This window comes from Myotis nattereri, assembly GCF_964212035.1.
Source record: "Myotis nattereri genome assembly, chromosome: 4".
NCBI classification, from domain to species: Eukaryota; Metazoa; Chordata; class Mammalia; order Chiroptera; family Vespertilionidae; genus Myotis; species Myotis nattereri.
In genome coordinates this window covers 90,823,826-90,843,857 of record NC_138079.1, presented here as the reverse complement: position 1 = coordinate 90,843,857, position 20,032 = coordinate 90,823,826, and the positions used below count along the sequence as shown (strand labels likewise).

The window sequence follows — 20,032 nt, the reverse complement described above, 5'->3', positions numbered from 1 at the left end:
TTTTAAATGCCTACTATAATATGCTAAGCACTAAGGCATTTCATATACATGTTCTCATTTTAATATTCACACCATTACCATGAGGTAGTGGGAAACAGGCCTGGAGCTAAGTAACTTGCTCAAAGTCCCCACAGGTATGAAGTGGCCTATGGGAACAAATACCCAGGACTCTATCATCAGAGACCAGGTACTTTCAGCTACATTCTTTCTTAAATGACTAAAAGTGGCTCTCAGCCTTTGCTGGCCTATGTGAATCACCAAGGGAACTTTTAAAAAATATATTTTATTGATTTTTTACAGAGAGGGAGAGGAATAGAGAGTTAGAAACACTGATGAGAGAGAAACATCAATCAGCTGCCTCCTGGGTGTGCCTGCAACCGAGGTACATGCCCTTGACTAGAATCAAACCTGGAACCTTTCAGTCTACAGGCCGACGCTCTATCCACTGAGCCAAACCGGTTAGGGCACCAAGGGAACCTTTAAAGATAAGATGCCCAGGCTCCACTCGAGACCAAAGAAATCAGCCGCTGGGAGTTTTCAAAGCTCCACAGGTGATTCTAATATACAGTCTGGACTGAGAACCACTGACAGAAAAGAGTCACAAGACATAACACAGGAGTTCAAGTGACTTCAGAAGTCTCCGTTTCTGAGAAATTACACTGGAAGGCTAATTTACCTAAATTTAACCCAAAAGAAAAGAAAAATCCCTTTCAAAGAGAACAGAATATCATAAGGGAAAGCTATAAAACCCCAGAGCCTGGACTTTCATAGACATGTCACTGTTGTTCCCCAGAACAAAAGTGAGGGCAATCCATGGAGACAAGTTACCTGCCGCCGTCATCAAAGGGCTGAACCGCACACACACTCCCTCTGCTTCCAGATCCATGACGGTGAGGCCACTCACAGGCACCAGCTGTTTCAGCTGTTCTCCCAGCTGCAGGGAAAGGGGTAGAATGAACACACTCCTGCAAGGAGGGAATCAAGTGTCTTCAGACCTACCCTCGTCCATTCAGCCCCAGACTCAAGAAGCTCCTGGGGGGCTAGTTTCCTTTAATCTTTTTTTAAAAAAGGAAATCTTACCTTTTTTTTTTTTTTTAAAAAAAATGTTTTTACTGATTTAAGGGAGAGGGCAAGAGATAGAAACAGCAATAATGAGAGAGAATCATCAATCGGCTGCCTCTTGCCCCCCCCCCCCCGCCCCCCCGAGGATCAAGCCCACAACCTGGGCATGTGCCCTCACTGGGAATCAAACCATGACCTCCTGGTTCATAGGTCGACGCTCAACCACTAAGCTACACCAGTTAAGCTCCTTTAATCTTTTGATTTTCTTTGAATGCTATCATAATTCCTTTTTATTTTTTTATTTTATTTTATTTTTAAATATATTTTTTTAATTGATTTTTTACAGAGAGGAAGGGAGAGAGATAGAGAGTTAGAAACATCGATGAGAGAGAAACATCGATCAGCTGCCTCCTGCACATCTCCTACTGGGGATATGCCCACAACCCAGGTACATGCCCTTGACCGGAATCGAACCTGGGACCTTTCAGTCCGCAGGCCAACGCTCTATCCACTGAGCCATACCGGTTTGGGCCATAATTCCTTTTTAAAAACAGTAAATTTTACATCTATTCTTAATAAAAACAACCTAAGTTCATTGTAGAAAAATCTAAGAAATACAGGTAAACCAAGTGAATAAAATAAAAATTACGCACAATATACCACTGATGTCATGTGGCACGCCCACACTCTTTCTCCCTGTGTGTGTGTGTGTGTGCATGCCTTATTGTTGTCATAAACCAGGAGAGTCTATACACTGGGTTGTAATCTTCATTTTTCATATAATTTATGACCATTTCCCTTCTTTCATAAACACCCAGACACATGGTTTAATCTGGCTCTTTTGGACGTCACTGTATTGACATACCATTACTTATTCACCAAATGCCCTAGGTTGGGCATGTCCAATGTTTTGCTAGGGTTTATAATTCTGTGCTAAACATCCTTACATTGTTTAGAACATTCTTTAGACTGAGATCCTTGGAGGTACAATTTTAGTGTCAAAAGGCAGCCAGAGCACAACGCCTTTATTCATACTGCCAGCCTGCCCCGGCGGTGTTCAGGGGCCTCTGGCTTATGTGCTTTCTGGTATCACCACAGACCCTCACCAGAACCCCAAAGTGGCTGCACTGTAATCTACATTGTGCATGTTGTTTAACAGCAAAGAAATGGTCACATGAGGAAACTGAGGAAGTATGCTGGGAAGACTTGCCGGAGCCAGGAGTATGGGAGGTAGTGATCTGATTAGGAACAGAACCCCAGGACCAAGCCCGCCTTCACAGGAGGCTCCCTCCCGTGGGTCTCATTTCCCAGACATGGCCATGTGTTATTCCAACCATCTGGGACGTAAAGCGCACAACTGCCATTCTTACCCAGCGATTCAGTGCATCACAGGAGTGTCCCTCCCGGCCGACTGTTGAAGGTGCCATGTTGGGTGCTGGGACAGTTTTAAGCACTGGATCTGAAACAAAAACAGAGGAAGGGATTCACTTCCCAGAAACACAGCAAACTAAATAAGGCAACCCTCCAACTTCATTTCATTTAGCTCCTAACATTAACACACAAAACAGTCTCAAATCATATGGAAATCCAATGTGTATCTTACATGAATAGATGCACAAAATGTGGTGTATACATACATGGACTATAATTCAGCCTTAGAAAGGAAGGAAATTCTGTCACATGCTCAGCATGGATGAACCTTGAGGACACTACTCTAAGTGAAATAAGCAGTCACAAAGGACAAGTACTGCATGCTTCTGCTTTTATGAGGCACCTGAAGATGTCAAATTAATAGAAACAGGAAGTTCAATGGTGTTTGCCAGGTGCTGGGAAGAGGAAGAAAATGGAGAGATGCTGTTTAATGGTTAGAGGGTCAGTTTTGCAAGATGAAAAAATTCTGGAGAGCTGCTGTACAACAATACAAATATATTTAATACCACTGAATTGTACCTGTAATGGTTAAGCTGACAAATTTTGTTTTTTAAGGCACAGTTTAAAAATAAATGTATCTTACTAAATTAAATGTTACTTTATTCATGAAAAATATAACCCTTGAATATAGTCACACAAATAGAGTTCTTTATTTAAGAAGTTTTCTATCAAGGGATTTCAAAAGGAAATCAAAGCATAACATTATAAATTATCAACTGAACACTGTGCGAGGTAAATCAGAGAAATCACCCAATAGCTGGGCTTCAAAACAGCATCAGCCTCTACTCGTCAAACAATCTGGATGACTACTCGCGCCAGGAGCCGGGTCAGGCCCAAGGGACGTAAGGCTGATAAGGTTTTCTTCATCTTGGAGTTTACATTCTACTTGAGGAAACAGACCATAAAGAAAGCAATGAAATCACTAATGCCATGCAAGAAGGGGGGCTCGCACAGGCAGGGAAGGCCTCTCTGAGGAGGTGGACATTATGGAGACCTAAATGGAGAAGAAGTGAGCCAGAAGATGAGGGGAAATGTACTAGAGGTGGGGAGACAGTAGTGCAAAGATCTTACTCTAGTGAGCAGGAGGAAAAGTGGCCTAAGAGGAAGTCAGAAAGGGAAAGGCTAGAACTGCAGGCCTTACAAGACCTAGCACAGAGCTGGGACCTCATTCAACTGAAAGAGTAAGATCCCAGAGAGCGACGCGATGTGACTTCCACTTGTAATGCTCACTCGGACTGCCTTGTAGAGAATGGTCTGGAATGGGATGCGGGGAATGTATCAAGTTGACAGATCAGTTGAGAGGGGATTGTGGCCATCCAGGTGAAAAATAACAGTGCCCTGGACTAGGCTGGTGGCACTTGGGACATTCTAAAAAAGAGAGATTCCTAGATCCAACCTACTAAATCAAAATATCTAGTAAGTAGGGCCCCAAACCTCTATTTTCAAGGGACTCTTTTTCATTCATTCCAGTACTAGTGCAGAGACTAGAATTTGGAAACCACTGGTTTACCATAGGAAATTACAAAATGCTAAGGCATTTAGGTCTGGAATTCTTATGAAAATTATTATATTTTTCTGAAATGAGGACTGAAGATTTTAGTAATCAAAATATTTTGGACTATGTATTTTACTTGAAACAGTTTAAAATTAAAAGCCTTTAGACACAAACACAAAAGTAACACTCTTTTTAAAATCACCTACCTGAGCCTGATAATTCCTGGAAAAATCTAAACACTACTACTGGAGAACTGAGCTCATCTTCCACCTGAAAAATAGAATCTGACATTACCCAGTAACATCACATTTCAAACACCTACAAAATGAAACAGAATTTGAAAAACCAGCTAGAGATTTTATATTTTCTTAATAAACACTTAAATTTAAAGGTTAATTGCAGTTGTTAGAGAAACAAAAATTAAGGGTTCAGTAAATAATTATAAGCTAGTTCTCAGAATACACTGCTGAATTACAGTAAGTGACACTGAAAAAAAATACAATAAGTGACACTGCTACACTGAAATTAAAGTAGAAGGAAATTTTAATGACAATGGGTAAATATAAGTCATTAAAACATTAAAGATAAAAAAAGGCAAGGAAAAAGTTGAACTAGAATCAGTGCTGAGAGAGCCAAAGCTTTTAAGAATCCAAAAATGATGCTAACTCAATCAGTCAGGATTGACTGGAACTTTTTATACTCATAAAAAAAAGGAAAACAAGGACCTCTTATCTTTTCAAACTCCCCGAACAGAATGCAAGTTCCTGCTGGTAATGTAGATAACCACAGTCTAGAAGTGAATCTATGTATTTTCTAAATCAGCGGTTGCCAAGTGGTGGTCCGCGGACCACTTGGTGGTCCATGAGGTCTGAAAGGTTGGTGACTGCTGGTCTAAATCACTGAAATGGTACTTATATTCAGGACAGGCATCAGGCAACCAACTTCATTAATGGATTTATAACAGATGAAAACATTCACTGCATTAAGATAAGCCAGTGCCAAGTTCATGTTCTCCACTGAACAAATACACAGTTGGCCATCAGCTTCACTGTGGAATCAAGATACAAAGGGAGCTACAAGGCCCTTGCCAGACTGTGGTACTTTAGGAGGTGAGGGAGACAGAAACATGGGAAGGAAGATCTCCAGGCATTCAAAAATTCCAGTACTAGTCATAAAACCTATTTTCCAAAGCTCTGTGAATAATGTCTCATTCATAGGGCCATAACAGGAAATGATGACCTGGAAAGATGACAGGACATTGTCAGCCCAAGATTTTCTCTACTGACTTTTCAAAAGACTCCATGGATGTCATTCAGATCAAACACGATATATATTCAAATCTGCTAACTATTTATTAAGCCAATTCCTGTGTCTTCACATCTATTATTCTTTTAACTTTCATAAAAATAAATCCATTAATACTTTAAAGTTAGAGGGGCTTAATATTTAATAGGATGGATAAGCCCAATAAGGAAATAGGAAGAACAGTGTCAAAATTCTATACCCATTCCCCCATCCTCAGGATAAGGCAGAGTGATTCGAGTGCTTTTTCTTTTTTTATTTCTTTGAGCTCAATGATCTTAAATGCCAGTGTGCATAAGAAATACTGTACAGGGTTATACAGTTGACCCTCCATACCTATGGGTTCCATATCCAAGGATTCAACTAACAGGGGATCAAAAATATTTGGGAGCCCAAATGGTGTGACTCAGTGGTTGAGTGTCGACCTATGAACCAGGTTGTCACAGTTCGACTCCTGATCAGGGCACAGGCCCGTGTTGTGGGCTCGATCCCCAGTAGGGGGTGTGCAGGAGGCAGCCAATCAATGATTCTCTCTCTTCATTGACGTTTCTATCTCTCTCTCCCTCTCCCTTCCTCTCTGAAATCAATTAAAAATATGTATTTTTTTAGAAAGTTATTTACTTCAAAAACAGATCAAATTTTATACTATACCAAAATTTTGATGTGGTTCACTTTCTTCAAACTTTCTTGCAACCGCTGACTCTGTAAATAACAAAAACAAAAAACACAAGTTATGTAAGTTTATTATATTGACAAGAACATATTAAGAAGCAATTTTCATGAGTTCTTTGCAGGATGCAAACAAGGATCTTGTGCAGATAAAGCCACCTGCATATAGGTGATTTCTAAATTCAGCTGACAATCTCTGCATTTCAACATCTGCAAATATTCCCTATTCTTTCAGTTTGAAGTTATATTTAGTGGTTCTAGAAGAGCTTTTTCTGATGAGATATAAGTGAATTTTTCATGCTAGTAATTTAAGTCATTCATTCATTCAAAAACTACTACTGAGTGTAGGCAACAAAAGCAAAAATAAACAAGTGGGACTACATCAAACTAAAACGCTTCTGCGGAGCAAAGGAAACCAACAAAATGAAAAGGCAACCGACTTAAGGGGCCAAAATATTTGCAAACCATTTGTCTGGTAAGTGGTTAATGTCCAAAGTATATAATAAATTCACACAGCCCAACAGCAACCAAACCAGACCAAACTCTGATTTTAAAAAATGGGCAGAAAATTTATACAGACTTTTTCCAAAGAAGACATAAAGATGGCCAACAGGCATGTCAAAAGATGTTCAACATCCCTAACCATTAGGGTAATGCAATGAGATACCACCTCACACCCGTCAGAATGGCTGTTACAAAAGACAAAAAAAAAAAAAAAAAAGAATGGCAGGCCGGTGTGGCTCAGTGGTTGAGCATTGATCTATGAACCAAGAGGTCATGGTTTGATTCCCAGTCTGGGCACATACCCAGTAGCGGGTAGTACAGGAGGCAGCCAATCAATGATTCTCTCTCTTCATTGATGTTTTTATCTCTCTCTCCCTCTCGCTTCCTCTCTGAAATCAATAATTTTAAAAAGACAAATAAATAAATAAATAAATAACAAGTGTTGGCAAGCATGTGGAGAAGGGGGAAACCTTATGCACTGTTGATGGGAATGTAAATTGGTACAGCCACTACAGAAAACAGCATGGAGGTTCCTTAAAAATATTAAAAATAGCCCTGCGCTGTATGGCTCAGGGGTAGAGGGTTGCATGTTCGATCCCCAGCCCTGGACAGGGCACATTCAGGAGGCAACCAACCAAAGCATCTCTCTCACATTGATGTTTCTTTCTCTCTCCACCCCTCTCTCCCTCCACTCTCTCTAAAAACCAATAGAAAAATATCTTCAGGTGAGAATTAGACCAAAATTAAAAATAGAGCTGCCATATGACCCAGCAACTCCACTATTCCACTTCTGGATATTTATCTGAAGAAAACAAAAACACTAATTCAAAAAGACATATGCACCCCATCTATAATAATAAAAGCGTAATATGCTAGTTAGACCAGAAGTCCTTCCAGATGTGCTTCTGGATCACCTTCCAGGTGAAGCCGGGGCTGCGAGGGAAGCCCGGGTCCCAGGTGCCAGAGGGAAGCCAGTGCCGGCAGCTGGGGGAAGGAAGGCCTACTCTTGCACGAATTTCATGCATCGGGCCTCTAGTGTTTATATAATAGCCAAGATATGGAAACAACCCCAAGTATATATTTAAAATAAAGACTTACTTTTATTTTATTTATTTTTTATTATTATTATTTTTTAATCTTCACCTGAGGATATTTTCCCCATTGATTTTTTTTAGAGAGGGAGGGAGGGAGGGGAGGAGGGAGTGAAGGGGGAGAGAGAAGAGAGAGAGAGAGAAGTAGCAATATGAGAGACACACATTGGCTTGCTGCCTCCCAAATGCACCCCAACCAGGGCCAGAGATTGAGCCTGCAACTGAGGCACATGCCCTTAACCAGGAATTGAACCCGAGACTCTTTGGTCTGTGGGCTGACGTTCTAACCACCGGCCAGGGCCAAAGATTTACTTTTAAACCTATTATAACTTACTATGTAATTAGGCACTACTGTAAGAGCTTTATATGCATCAACTCATTAAGTCCTCCTAACAAGTCTTTGTTATGTCATTATCCCTGTTTACAGGTAAGAAAACAGATATAGAGAGGTGATGTCATGCTTTTAGACTTAGGCAGGACTCAGCTCTCAAACTGCATAAATATGACTTTTTTTGCTTTCTAAACCATAGCATCAATAATAATAAAAGGGTAATATGCTTATTAGACTGGATGTCTTCCGGACATCATCCTGGACGACCTTCCTGACAAAGCCGGGCCCTGAGGGAAGCAGCCCAGTTTCCAGGTGCCTGACGGCGGCCAGAGGAGGGAAGCAGCCTGGGTCCCGGGTACCTGTCAGCGGCCCGAGGAGGGAAGCCCAGATGCCAGAGGGAAGCTGGTGCCGGCAGCCAGAGAAAGGAAGGCCTACTCTTGCACGAATTTTCATGCATTGGGCCTCGAGTCTTACCAAATAATAGACAAACATGCAAATTGACTGTACCTTCGCTATGCCCAAGCCACACCCACCAGCCACGCCCACCAACTGATTCAGAGATATGCACATTAACCCAACAAAGATGGCAGAGGCTAGAGCTGGGATACTTGCATGGCAGCCACAGCTACCATGTAAGCATCCTGGCTCTTGCCACTCCAGGCCTATTGGAGATGCAGAAGTCAGGGGAGACAGAGAAGTCCAGCTCCAGCGCCTGAGGCTGGCTGCGGCCTGGGAGACGAAGAAGCCGCCTGACCCCCGATCCCAGGCTGCAACCGGCTGGAGAAGCTGCCTACCCCGTGATCCCAGTCTGCAGCCGGCTGGAGAAGCCGCCTGCCCGTGATCCCAGGCCTCCGCAGGCCGGAGAAGCTACCTGCCCGTGATCTCAGGCCTCTGCAGGCCGGAGAAGCCGCCTGCCCGTGATCCCAGGCCTCCGCAGGCCGGAGAAGCCTCCTGCCCGTGATCCCAGGCCTCAGCGGCTGGAGAAGCCACCTGCCCCGTGATCTCAGGCCTCCGCAGGCCGGAGAAGCCTCCTGCCCGTGATCCCAGGCCTCCGCAGGCTGGAGAAGCTACCTGCCCGTGATCTCAGGCCTCCGCAGGCCGGAGAAGCCGCCTGCCCGTGATCCCAGGCCTCCGCAGGCCGGAGAAGCCTCCTGCCCGTGATCTCAGGCCTCAGCGGCTGGAGAAGCCTCCTGCCCGTGATCCCAGGCCTCCGCAGGCCGGAGAAGCCACCTGCCCGTGATCTCAGGCCTCCGCAGGCCGGAGAAGCCACCTGCCCGTGATCCCAGGCCTCAGCGGCTGGAGAAGCCGCCTGCCCGTGATCCCAGGCCTCAGCGGCCAGAGAAGCCGCCTTCCCGTGATCTCAGACCTCAGCAGGCCGGAGAAGCCGCCTGCCCCACATCCGCTCGCCCCATGTACTCGGGAAGACCGAGAAGCCGGGCCCCAGCGCCTGAGGCTGGTTGCAGCCTAGGAGACGAAGAAGCCGCCTGACCCCCGATCCCAGGCTGCAGCCAGCCAGAGAAGCTGCCCACACTGCATCACAGGGGACACGGAGAAGCCACCCATCGGCGGTCCAGGCACTAGCGCCTGCAGCTGCCTGTGGCCCAGGAGACGGACAAGCCACCCGCCCCGAGGTCCCAGGCTGCAGCCACCAGGAGAAGCTGCCAGCCCTGTGGTCCAGGGCGCCAGCACCTGTGGCCCGGGAAATAGGTTCCCTCTTCTCCTACTGCAGTCATTACTTCAATATTCCCCTTCTGAATTTCTCTCCTGTGCCGCAACCCAACTCCACTTTCCATCGGAAGGATACGGAACAGAGCAGTGTTAAAAGCTTACATTATTAAGCCAGTAAGGTTGGTACTTAAACATATAAATGGAAAACTAGAGTCCTTAAGGTAACAAAGGCTGCAAAGGGAGGGCGACAGGGATAGAGCATGACATATTATACCCAGCAATCCATATGGGGACTGAAAACTTTGCAATGATGACAATTACTGAAGATATGAATCAACTAACATAGTTGACAAGGACAATTCTTCCATCTCTGAAAATATCTACATCAAATCTGTTTAAACAGATTTTCATCTGCATAATCTAACACATTCTGACAAGACCACCACCACCAATGTGGTCAGTGTTGTGCTGATAAATGTTTAACAATTGGCTCTCAATCAAAGAAAACAAAACTCTGATTTATACTGTCGGCCAATTTCTGTGGCATAAATTCTCCATCCAAGGCTGATTTCAGCTGCTAATCTGATGCCACTAAATGCAGAGTTGAGGAGAAACATGCAGTAATACACTATTATATTCTATCAGAAAGACCCAAAAGATATAAATAATGTCAAGAGTCAGAACAGTAAAGTGTAGTAAATAATTGAGGAGTGATGAATTTAGAGTATGTATTTCCTTTGGTTTTAATGTAATTTATTTACTTTTAAGATTATATAATTTAATTTTTAACAATGAATGTGTTTAACAACCAGCTTACAAAATTCCTGAAAATTTGTGAGCCAGTAAGAGCAGGCTCCAGCACAATACTGAGTGGAGTGTAATGGTTAAATGCCAAGGCTCATGGATTTGAAATGAGACTCAGCCACTTTGGGGTTTTACTGGTCAAGTTACCTGATCTCTCTATCCCTCGGGGTTCTCATCTGTGTCATTATAGTACCTACTGTATAGAGTTGTTGCAAAGATAAAGTGAAATCTGTGTATGACACAGCACAGTACCTGAAACAATAATTCACTCAATTTGTTATAAACTGTTACTGCCTCAAAACGTTGTTGACAAAATTATTCATGCTGAAAGAATGAAATTTTATTGATGAGAAAAATGCCTTATTTTGTGATCTACATGGAGACAGTCAATTTTACTTCCTAGGCAGTAGATGGTAATTTACTACTAGAAACTGCAAGGGGAAAAATGACCTCAGTCAACATGATTGAGGCAATGTATTATTAGCTGGATCATAAAGCAGAGAGGATGCCATACATTCTGGGATACATCTGCAGTAAGAGGCTTCACCTCAGGTATTAATTCTGATCAACTAAGCATCAGACTTAAGATGAATGGTGAGAAGGATTCTGAGGCTGCTTCTAGACTTAGCAGGAATAGAGCTTTAATACGTAAGCAACAGTTACTATGGTTAATGATGGCAAGAAAAAATACACCATGACCTAATCTAATAAAAGAGAAACATGCAAATCCCCCGAGGGCTCCCAGGCTGCCAGAGGGATGTCTGACTGCCGGGGAGCGGGCCTAAACCAGCAGGTGGTCATCTCCTGAGGGGTCCCAGACTGCGAGAGGGCACAGGCCGGGCTGAGGGACCCTCCCCCAGTACACAAATTTTTGTGCACCGGGCCTCTAGTACTATGTAATAAAAGCCTAATATGCTAAGTGTCTAATTGACCAGCTGGCCTTTCAACCAAAATGTAATATACTAGAGATATGCTAAAGGCTATTCAACCTCTCGCTATGACGTGCACTAGGCACCAGGGGGCAGACGCTCTGACTGGTAGGTTAATTTGCTGCTGGGTTCTGGCTGACTGGGACTGGGTGAGATGGGCTGGACACACCCTGGAGCCCTCCTGCAGTCCCTCCCTGGCTGGCCAACCTTCTGAGTCGCTAGCTGGCTCCAATTATTCACCAGTGGGATCCCTCGGCCTGGCCTACACCCTCTCACAATCCGGGACCCCTCGGGGGATATCGGAGAGCCAGTTTCGGCCTGATCCCACAGGCCAAGCTGAAGGACCTCACTGGTGCATGAATTCGTGCACCGGGCCTCTAGTAATTATGTATTTTTCAAAATGAGAACATTTCAAAGAGAAACAGAATTAAAATTGTCCCTCAAAGTCTTGCTATTAGAGAACTCAAGCCAGCTGATGTTAAAAATGTGCATGCCATCCATAATCAACTTTAACCATCACATTCCTTTACCCTCAAGGATCAGTCAGTCAAGTGGAACACTTATGCCCCTTTCTGCATCCTTCACCACTCTGTGGCTGTCCTCTTGTTACTTCTTTCCTCATCCTATGCTGCCAACAGCATTCATTTTTAAAAAAATATATTTTCACTGAATTCAGAGAGGAAGGGAGAGGGAGAAATAGAAACATCAATGATGAGAGAGAATCATTTATTGGCTGCCTCTTGCACGCCCCCTACTGGGGATTGAGTCCACAATCTGGGCATGTGCCCTTGACTGGACTCAAACCCGGGACCCTTCAGTCCACAGGCTGAAGCTCTATCCACTGAGCCAAACCGGCTAGGGCGACAATAGCATTCATTTTAACAAAGATGCTGGGACAATCTCAGCAGTCTCTCCCAAAACTCTGAACAAGAAGCATACATGCAGAGCTATTAATCCACTTGCTTATGAAACAGGAAATCCAGACGAGGTATTGGATGGAGAGCAAATGACTGAAGTATTTTTCTGACTCTGCTTTGCCATGGAGTATTATTTGTGACTCATTTAAACTTCAGATTTCTACTCACCAGTTGGCAGGCATGCTTAATCCTCTCCACAATCCCATCAAGTCCCAAGTACTGTAAAGACAACCACAGTGGGAGGGCACGGAGTTTGTCCGCTGGTTTATTTGATGTGAGACCGGCAACTAAAGTCTAAAAAAGCCAATATGAGTTTTTAATCAAAGTCAATGAAAGCATATAACAGAATTAACTAGTTACCATTTACTAGGCACTTAGTATGTGTCAGATGCTACGCCAGGCACTTGGCATGTATTATTCATTTAATGATCCAAAAACTCTATAAAGTAACTATTCTAGACAACTTAACTCAGAAACCTTGCTTTGCCCGAGGTTTCATGTCTAAGATGTGACAAAGCCAGGATGAGGATCTAAATGAGTCATATCCCAGAGCCGGGGCTCTTAGCCACTCAAGAGGCAACCCCTTCCAAGGTTGTTCTGATCATCCTCAAATACTTGGTCATTATCAATTGGGCAAGACATCAACTGTTGTAGCAAGAATCACTTAAAGCTTCTTTTGCATGAGCCTGTCACTAACTGATCACTACCAGGACCATTCATCTACTTTGTTACAACCTTCTAGATAAGGTGTACTAAGCGCTTTCACCACTCGAGAGAAATGCCACTTCTGGGAACCTATTCTAAGGAAATACTTTGAAACATAGAAAGATGCTCATTATTTCAGTAACAAAAATTTGAAAACATCCTAAAAGTTCACAATTGGAGAACGATTAAATAGATCGTGGTATTGGAGTAATAGAATATGATGTAGTCATAAAACATCATGTGTTCTTCATATACACAGGGAAGTATGGGAAGAATAAGTAGAAAAAATACATGTGGTACAGTTTCACTTCTGTTAATAATAGTTTTTTGAAAGGGAAAAATCACAGAAGTGCCCTAACCGGTTTGGCTCAATGGATAGAGTGTCAGCCTGCGGACTCAACGGTCCCAGGTTCGATTCCGGTCAAGGGCATGTACCTTAGTTGTGGGCACATCCCCAGTGGCGAGTGTGCAGGAGGCAGCTGATCGATGTTTCTCTCTCATCGATGTTTCTAACTCTCTATCCCTCTCCCTTCCTCTCTGTAAAAATCAATAAAATATATTTTTTAAAAAATCACAGAAGTGACATTAAGGGAACTTTTCACTATTCCCATTGTTTTTCTGTGTTTTTGCCCCCAGAACCAGTAATGACTATGAGCGCTCCCTGCCAGTCAGAGTAAGCTTACCAAGGCAGGATCATCATGTTTATAAAGAGTGACTGCAGGAACCGCTGGCAAACCCAGCCACGGGCCTGGAGTCAATGTCATGCTATCACATTTGGTTGCAGCCTACCAAAGAGAGAACAGCTTCTTGTTAGACTATTAGAACACACGACACCCAACACCCTCCTCCATTCATAAAAACCACGAAAAGCCCCCAGGAATTAAAAGATTTAAAATTCCTTCTTTAAAATACAATATTTGGTAAATCAACAACATACCAGCACTGATGAGGAGACATAACCTAGAGCCAATGTTGCCAGATTCACACTGGAAGAAAAAAACACTAATCTAAGAACGGATTATTTACTGCTGCTTATTCTAAGTATGTATTTAAAAAAGAAAGAGAGAGAGAGAGAGACTCTGCTATCTTTCAGCTGTGTTATTAGTGTTTATAACAGCAACAGAAAATGTGGTACATGCAAATTTTAGGAATACCTTGAAAATGCATTTTAATAAAAATACAGTTCAGGGATATTTCCTACTTATTTGGTGTGATGGGTCTTGTATCTCACAGCCATTATTTTCCGGTCATCTTTAGCAGAGGGATACAATAAAGAAGAAACCTACCATGCATGATGTGCTGGATATGGACTACTTTGGTTGCCCTGCATCCTCTCCCCGCTCTTAGCAGCCCTCCAATGACTTTCTGGGAAATCACCCCAATCTCCTTTATTGGACCACCGCTTTGGGCAGAGGAGACACCATCACCGGCTCCAGAGGTGGGCAAATAACCTAAACTACATTTCCCTGGCTACAGCGATTGGTATGATATTTTTCCTGGGGCTTCTGACCCACTGGACACAAACTGGAAAAAAGGCTGGAGTTGCTGCAGCTACTTTGAACCATAACAGGAAAGTCTATCTATACATGGAGCCAACACAGAGGATATTAAACCAAGTGACTGATGGTGGTGTTGGGGGGGAGGGAAGAATGACACACTGACTCCTGATTGATGTTGTGCCTGAAGCCAATTCCTAACACTGTTTGTTGTTAGTTATGTGAACCAATCTCTTCTCACTTAAGCCAATTTTGGTTTTCTTGTTATTTGCAACCCAAAGAGGTCTTAGTGATAAATGTCATGACAAAGTGAGAGCACTGTGTGCAGGCCACTCATGGAGCCAATCCCACCTTCCACTCACCCCTCCACATGAAGCCATATGCCATACTGCTCACAGAGTTCTTTCAAACGCCCAATCTTATCTGTGTGTCCTACCGCTGCAGTTCCTAGGATAAAGCACACACAAAAAGATTCTAAAAGGAACAAATATTTTCTGAGTCTTTAAAGCATGATTAAAACTTTTATATACATTATCTCCCTGCGACTGAACTAACATTGTATCTCTTTTATTATGATTTGCCTCAGTGGCCCTAACCAGTTTGGCTCAGTGGATAGAGCCTCAGCCTGCGGACTGAAGGGTCCCAGGTTCGATTCCGGTCAAGGGCATGTACCTGGGTTGCGGGCACATCCCCGGTGGGGGTTGTGCAGGAGGCAGCTAATCGATGTTTCTCTCTGATCGATGTCTCTAACTCTCTACCCCTTTCCCTTCCTCTATTAAAAAAAAACAAAAGATTTGGCTCAGTGGATAGAGTGTCAGCCTGCAGACTGAAGGATCCAGGGTTCCGGTCAAAGGCACATGCCAGGGTTGCGGGCTCGATTTCCAGTAGGGGATCTCATCATTGATGTTTCTATCTCTCTATCCCTCTCCCTTCCTCTGTGAAATCAATAAAAATATTTATTTTTTTAAAAAGATCTTCTTTGTGGATTGGCTTAAAATCAACTTTTGCCAATTGATGCTTCGTTTTGAAGAGTGTGTATTCTCCATTATATGTATCTATAAAAAAGCTTGTAAATTGTGTTATTTAAATCCCCTCTCTACTTATTTTCTATGTATTTGATTTGTTGTTTCATGAGAAATATATTGAAGTCTCCTACCAAGATTGTGAGCTTGTCAATTTATACTTGTATTCTATCAATTTTTCCTTTAGTCTGCCTTTATATAGTTCAAAGTTATGTTCATAAGCGTTCATAACTGTTATCTCTTAAATAATATGAATTACAATTAATATGAAGTCTATTTTATCTCACACTAACACTGCTTAAGTACTTTTGTTCTGTTAGCATTTGCCCCAGGGAGTCTGTTCTACCCTAACTTTTAAAAAAAATCTTTATTGTTCAGATTATTACAGATGTTCCTCTTTTCTCCCCCATAGCTCCCCACCACCCAGTTCCCACCCCACCCCGCCTTCACTCCTCCACTGTCCTCGCCCACAGGTGTAAGCTTTGTCCAATCTCTTCCCGCACCCCCCTCTACCCCTTCTTCCCGAGAAATGTCCTCCGCTCCCTTTCTCTGCCCCTGATTCTATTACATTCACCAGTTTGTTCTGTTCATCAGATTTTTTATTCTACCCTAACTTTTTGTCACTTTCTGGGTTATATTTAGGTGTATCCTTTTATGAAAAACAATACATAAATGAATTTGAGATGTTTTCAACCCAATTTGGAGGTTCTTTGTTTTAATATAGAACATGTATTTTGAAGTCAGTTTGAACATATTACACACTTTATTTAACCCATCCCCTGGTAATTCGTTTACACTATAGCAGATCCTTCTTCTCAGAGCATAAGTAAAATACAGAGTCAAGTATTCTCCCAACTATCTTAAATTTCCAGTTAGCAGAATCCCACCTAATAAGATTTCAAACCCTCACCAACTGCCTCAAGTGACGCAAGTGGTTCTTGTGCAGGGTTTATGCTAGGAAAAGGGTGAAAACTGTTTTCCCTACATACAGGACTGTCTCAATTTTTAAAAAAAATTTTGACATATTTGTTTAGTTGAAACAAAGAACAAAGGCCAGTGTATGGCCTGTGTCCCATGACCCATCGAAACATAAAGCACAGTGCTGCTTTAGTGACCTGACCACATTCAGATTCTCTTTTCAAGTTTTCTGGCAGCGTCTGCTGGCTCACCCCTGCAATGTGTAATCATACTGGTAAGTCACTCAGACATGTGTCAACTGTAGCCTCTCCCATCTATCAAATGATTGAATACGGGCAGGTTTGTTTCTTTTTAAAGATATGACATGCTAAATCAGGCAGGAAGTGGTGGTTTTCCTACTAACAATAAGGCAGATATACATTTTTCTGATTATTATTTTAAAAATATATATATATTTTATTTATTTTTAACAGAGAGGGAGAGGGATAGAGAGTTAGAAACATCGATCAGCTGCCTCCTGCACACTCCTTACTGGGGATATGCCCACAACCAAGGTACATGCCCTTGACTGGAATTGAACCTGGGACCCTTCAGTCCACAGGCCGACGCTCTATCCACTGACCCAAACCAGTTAGGGCTTATTATTATTTTTTAAATACAGTTGGCTGTCTGTGTCTGCACCCACAGATTCAATCAACTGTGACTTTAAAATATTTGGAAAAAAAAATCCCAGAGAGTTCCAAAAAGCAAAAGTTGAATCTGCCACACACTAAGCACTGTGCTAAATGCACACAAATGAAGTGATATGGAGGCATATCCTGCTGCAGCCTGTATGTTATATGACTTTATACAGGGACTTGAGCACCTGTGGATTTTGGTGTCCAAGGAGAGCGGGGGCCTTTAACCTATCCCCTGTAGCCAAGGGGCAACTCTAATTAGCTTTACTGATTGAAGTATAACTTGCATGCAATAAAATCCATTCATTTAAGTGTACGGTTCAATGAATTTTGCCAAATGTATCCAGTGAGTAACCACCAACACAATCAAGGTAGAGAATATTTCCATCACCCCAAAAGCTCCTTCCACGCCCCCTCACTCCTGAGGTGTCACTCTTTTCTTCGCTCCCCACTGGCCACAGTCCTGATCTGTTTTCTGTCACTGTACTTTTGTCCTTTTTTTAGAATTTCATATCAATCATATGCTATGTAACTTCTGTCTGGCCTTTTGCAGTTAGCATGCTTTTGAAATTCATCCCTGTTGTGTATATTAGTACTATTCCTACATAGTGCTTAGCAGCCCACAAGGTGGATACAACTTGTTATCCATTCACGAGGTAAAGGACACCTGGTTTGTTTCCAGTTATGAGTACTGCATACAATCCTTTGTGTGGACATATGTGTTCTTTTCTCTTTGAAAAAATACCTACAAATGGGACTAATGGGTCATATGCTAATTTTGTTTAATCTTTTGAGGAACTGCCAAACTGTTTTCCAGAGGAGCTGTCACATTATTTGCTCCCTACCAGCCGTGTATGAGTTCCGGGTGCTTTGTATTCTCACCAGCATTTAGCACGGTATTTTTTTTTCTTTCTCTCCATTCTAGCAAATATGTAATAGTAGCTCACTGTGGTTTTAATTTGCATTTCACTAATAACTAATGATGTTAAGCATCTTTTAAGTGATCACACATTCATATATTTTCTTTGGTGAAGTGTCTATTCAAATCTCTTGTTCATTTTAAAAATATTATTTGTCTCCCTAATACTAAATGGTAGAACTTCTTTATGTATTTTGATAAAGTCCTTGGTCAAAAAAATGTTTTGCAAATATTTCTCCCAAGTCTGTAACTTGCCTTTCATTTTCTTAACAGGTAGGGTATCTTGAGCAGCATAAGCCTTTAATCTGTGAAAAAGTCCAATTTATGGTTCATGCCTTTTGTGTCCTAAGATATCTTTGCCTAATACAAGATCACAAAGATCTTCTATATTTTCCTCAAGAAGTTTTAGTGTTGTGGCTCATATGTCTAGGTCTAGGAACCATTTATAATTAATTTTTGTATACAGAGTGAGGTAAGGATTGAGGTTCAATCTTTTCTCCACATGGATATCCAATTGTTCCAAAACCACTGGTGGAAAAGACTATCCTTTCTCCCTTGAATAACCTTGGCATCTTTATAAAAACAATCAAGTGATCATATACATGTGAGTCTATTCTCTTCAATTAATCACTCTCTCTTTATTAGGGGTAGCTTTATAGTAAGTCTAAAAGTCAGATAGGGTAAGTCTTCCAATTTTGTTCTTTTCAAAATTATTTTGGCTATTCTTAGATCCCTTGTATGTTCATATAAATTTTAGAATCATCTTATCAATTTCAATAAGATTCACCAATTTCTACAAACTGTGCTGAGACTTTCATATGGATTAAGCTGAATCTATAGATTAATTTGGTGAGATTTAACTTAATAATGTTGAGTCTTCCAATCATGCACATGACATATAATTCCATTCATTTGGGTCTTCTTGAATTTCTCTCAGCAACGTTTTCTAGTTTTCAGTGTACACATCTTGCATTTATTTCTTAAACTTATCCATGAAGTTCTCATTTTTTTGATGCTATAATGAATGACATTTTAATTTCAATTGTTCATCATTAGCATACAAAATTCTGCAACCTTAATAGATTCGATTAGTTCCAATGGCTTTTCTTTGATTTCCTTACAACTTTCTACCTGTACAATCATGCCATTTGCAAGTAAAGACATTTGATTCTTCTTTTCAATCTCTATGTTATTTAATTATTTTTCTTACCTATTAGACTGTCTAGAACAGCGGTCGCCAACCTTTAGGACCTCATGGACCACCAGTTGGCAACCACTGGTCTAGAACTTCAAGTACAATGTTAAACACAATACGGTAAGCAGAGCAGTTGCTGTCTACAAGATGCACATTTAAGTATGACATTTCAAAATTCAACTTAGGAAAGAAGCACATGAAGGAAGGAGTAAAGAAGTACTTACAACCTTAATGAAAAAGTATACACACAAAAATAGCTCCTATAACAAACCAACAATTAAAGGGAATTAAATGAGCCAACTTCACTATTATAATTCTTACCACAATGCTCATACAGACTATCTTAAACATGCGGCACACAAACATTTCTTAAGACTTGGTCTTTTTTAGGCTAAGTACTTAGCCTCTCTCTTCTATTTTCAAAATGTACGATTCACGTTCACGCTACCTACCAGCATTTGCAACAAGCAACAGGGGCAGTTTTCCTCGTTCAATATCATCTTTAATCAGTTTTTCCAGGAGGGCAACATCCTGGGATTAAAAGATAAATCATAAAAACATGAGGTAACCAGCAAAAAAGATATTCAGTGAGAAATTACAACTTCCAAAAGAAGTACCTGACTCTCAAAATTAATCAATTTTTGACAATTTTTCTAGTTTCTATAATCATAGATGTGAAAATCAAATACTTTTCCCGAAGACAAACTAGAAAAATCAGTTAAATGTTATTAAAGTTAAAAATTGCATATATATAGCCAACATTTTCTAGTTTTAAACATATATGTTTAAAGAAAATGTTCTCTCAACCCCCCAAAACCAATAAAAAAAGTATCTCTAATATTATCTCTAATGCATGTGAATTAATGTATAGAAAATCAAACTATCTTGAAAAAAGAA

General features: G+C 41.6%; 1 protein-coding gene across 2 annotated transcripts in view; it reads right to left on the bottom strand.

The window, feature by feature from the left end:
• PDXDC1 (pyridoxal dependent decarboxylase domain containing 1) overlaps nt 1–20,032 on the bottom strand; it is a 53,435-nt gene that overhangs the window by 10,913 nt on the left and 22,490 nt on the right. For both annotated transcript variants that reach the window (XM_081088684.1, XM_081088683.1), the window contains exons 8-16: nt 19,588–19,666; nt 14,767–14,851; nt 13,846–13,894; nt 13,592–13,693; nt 12,372–12,497; nt 5,942–5,992; nt 4,195–4,258; nt 2,433–2,521; nt 829–934 (exon numbers count right to left, since the gene is read on the bottom strand). In XM_081088684.1, the coding sequence (XP_080944810.1) occupies nt 829–934; nt 2,433–2,521; nt 4,195–4,258; nt 5,942–5,992; nt 12,372–12,497; nt 13,592–13,693; nt 13,846–13,894; nt 14,767–14,851; nt 19,588–19,666 (751 nt within the window). The remainder of the gene's footprint in view (nt 1–828; nt 935–2,432; nt 2,522–4,194; nt 4,259–5,941; nt 5,993–12,371; nt 12,498–13,591; nt 13,694–13,845; nt 13,895–14,766; nt 14,852–19,587; nt 19,667–20,032) is intronic.